Below are 1,695 nucleotides of genomic sequence, written 5' to 3' on the forward strand. Positions count from 1 at the left end.
AAGGAAAACGTCTTCTCATGACACTTTAATTATCAGAAAATGTTTTACTTAATTAAAACACGCAGAGAAGTAAAAGGAGAGATGGTAAAAAATTACCGAGACATTGGGTAAACATAACTCTAAGGATGTATAAAAGAACAAAACGAACTATTACCAGAAGAGATCGGATGAGATAAGAGACGATCTGAAGTCTTGTCCGAAGCAACGATGTCATTGATAGAAGCCGACCACGAAACAGGGCGGCCTTCATGGCTGCTCTCCACACATTTCCGTATAAATTCAAATGGTATATAGATGTCAAGTTGATTCAGTAAAGTCATTCCCCGAATGTAAACTACACCAGCAATTCATCTAAATTATAAGCTAATTAATGATGGGATGTAAACAGCAAACAAAACAACTGAAAACGTTAAAGTTCAAACATATACAAGTCAACATGGTGAAGGACCCTTTAATATCCGCTTCCTGTTTAACATGCGCAGTATAAGAGATTAAAGGGACGCAACTCCAGTCCAATTTTTTTTTAATGTTTTATTTATATGCTGCTTCTTTCCATACATTTTCATCCAAAATTTTTATATGAATACAAACAACAATTCATTACTAAAATCTGTTTAGATAAGATAAATAAAATCGATACTTTTTATTATGTGTATGAAAGTATTATATTGAGTGAAGTTTCAATATCCGGAAACGGTGAGAGTTTCTGATAAATTAACTCAGTGGAAAGCTGACGTAAATTAGAAAAATATGATCTGCAGGTTGTTAATTTTTGTTCAGAAAATTGAGTTTTCTTTTCCTTCTTCTCCTAACGCCTGTTATAATGGCAATTTATAACATTCCATATGATCTACACACAACCACACACACACACGCACACACACACACATGTTTGCTATTGAGCTTTTTTGTATAACAACACATACATACACAAACATAATGGCACAAAACTGTAGCACCAAAAATCTTTTACTTCCAAGGTCAGTTCAGAACGTTAAATTCTAGATCTTTTCACAACACACGAGCAAATTTATGAACATCATCGTCATTTAAAGTTATCCTTGCAAACAAAAATATTGTCCTTTCCATTATACTTAGATACAAATAAAAATTCTCAAAATGATGAAGAATTAGCCAACAAATAAAAAAAATCTTTTCACGGAAATTCACTCGTAAAAAAAAAAAGAGTAGTATTTCTATTAATTTTGAAGAAATATACAATGTGTAACTTGAAATATTAAAATTATGAGGAAGTTAGGGAGTTATGTTTTTTTTTTCCTTACTAAAATCTGAAAAGAATTTCTTAATGAGATGCGGGTTTCTTTCAGATATATAAAGCCTGAGATTTAGAATTGTCAAGATTAGAAGTCGTGCAATAGCAGTTAAGTGTTCCAATTTTTTTTTAAAACTTGTAAGGTCAAGCTACTCTAATAACATACATTTTTAATTACTCCCCTTAGAGCACAAATCTAAATCTAAAGATATGTGTTACCTCCCTTAGATTTTGTCTTTTAAATGCATTTAGACGAAACAGTTTAACACTTGTCAATTGTCTACACCAGTGCTACTCAAAGTAGGGGGGTCCGCGGACCGGTGCCTGTCTGCCAGTCATCAGCTGCCGGTACGCGGCGAGTTTCCCGAAAAGAAAGAAACAATAGCATAATTTCAGTTATTTCGCCTTATGCACTGCAGTAA

General features: G+C 33.1%; 1 protein-coding gene across 1 annotated transcript in view; it reads right to left on the bottom strand.

Annotated features, from left to right (window-relative positions):
• The window catches only part of LOC106875201 (GDNF-inducible zinc finger protein 1), a 13,047-nt gene extending 12,575 nt beyond the window's left edge, over positions 1 to 472 (bottom strand). The window contains exon 1 of the mRNA XM_014923246.2: positions 155 to 472. Coding sequence (XP_014778732.1) covers positions 155 to 320 — 166 coding nt within the window. The 5' untranslated portion in view covers positions 321 to 472. The remainder of the gene's footprint in view (positions 1 to 154) is intronic.
• Positions 473 to 1,695: the final 1,223 nt, after the last annotated feature.

The sequence above is a fragment of the Octopus bimaculoides genome, chromosome 3 (genome assembly GCF_001194135.2).
Source record: "Octopus bimaculoides isolate UCB-OBI-ISO-001 chromosome 3, ASM119413v2, whole genome shotgun sequence".
NCBI lineage: Eukaryota > Metazoa > Mollusca > Cephalopoda > Octopoda > Octopodidae > Octopus > Octopus bimaculoides.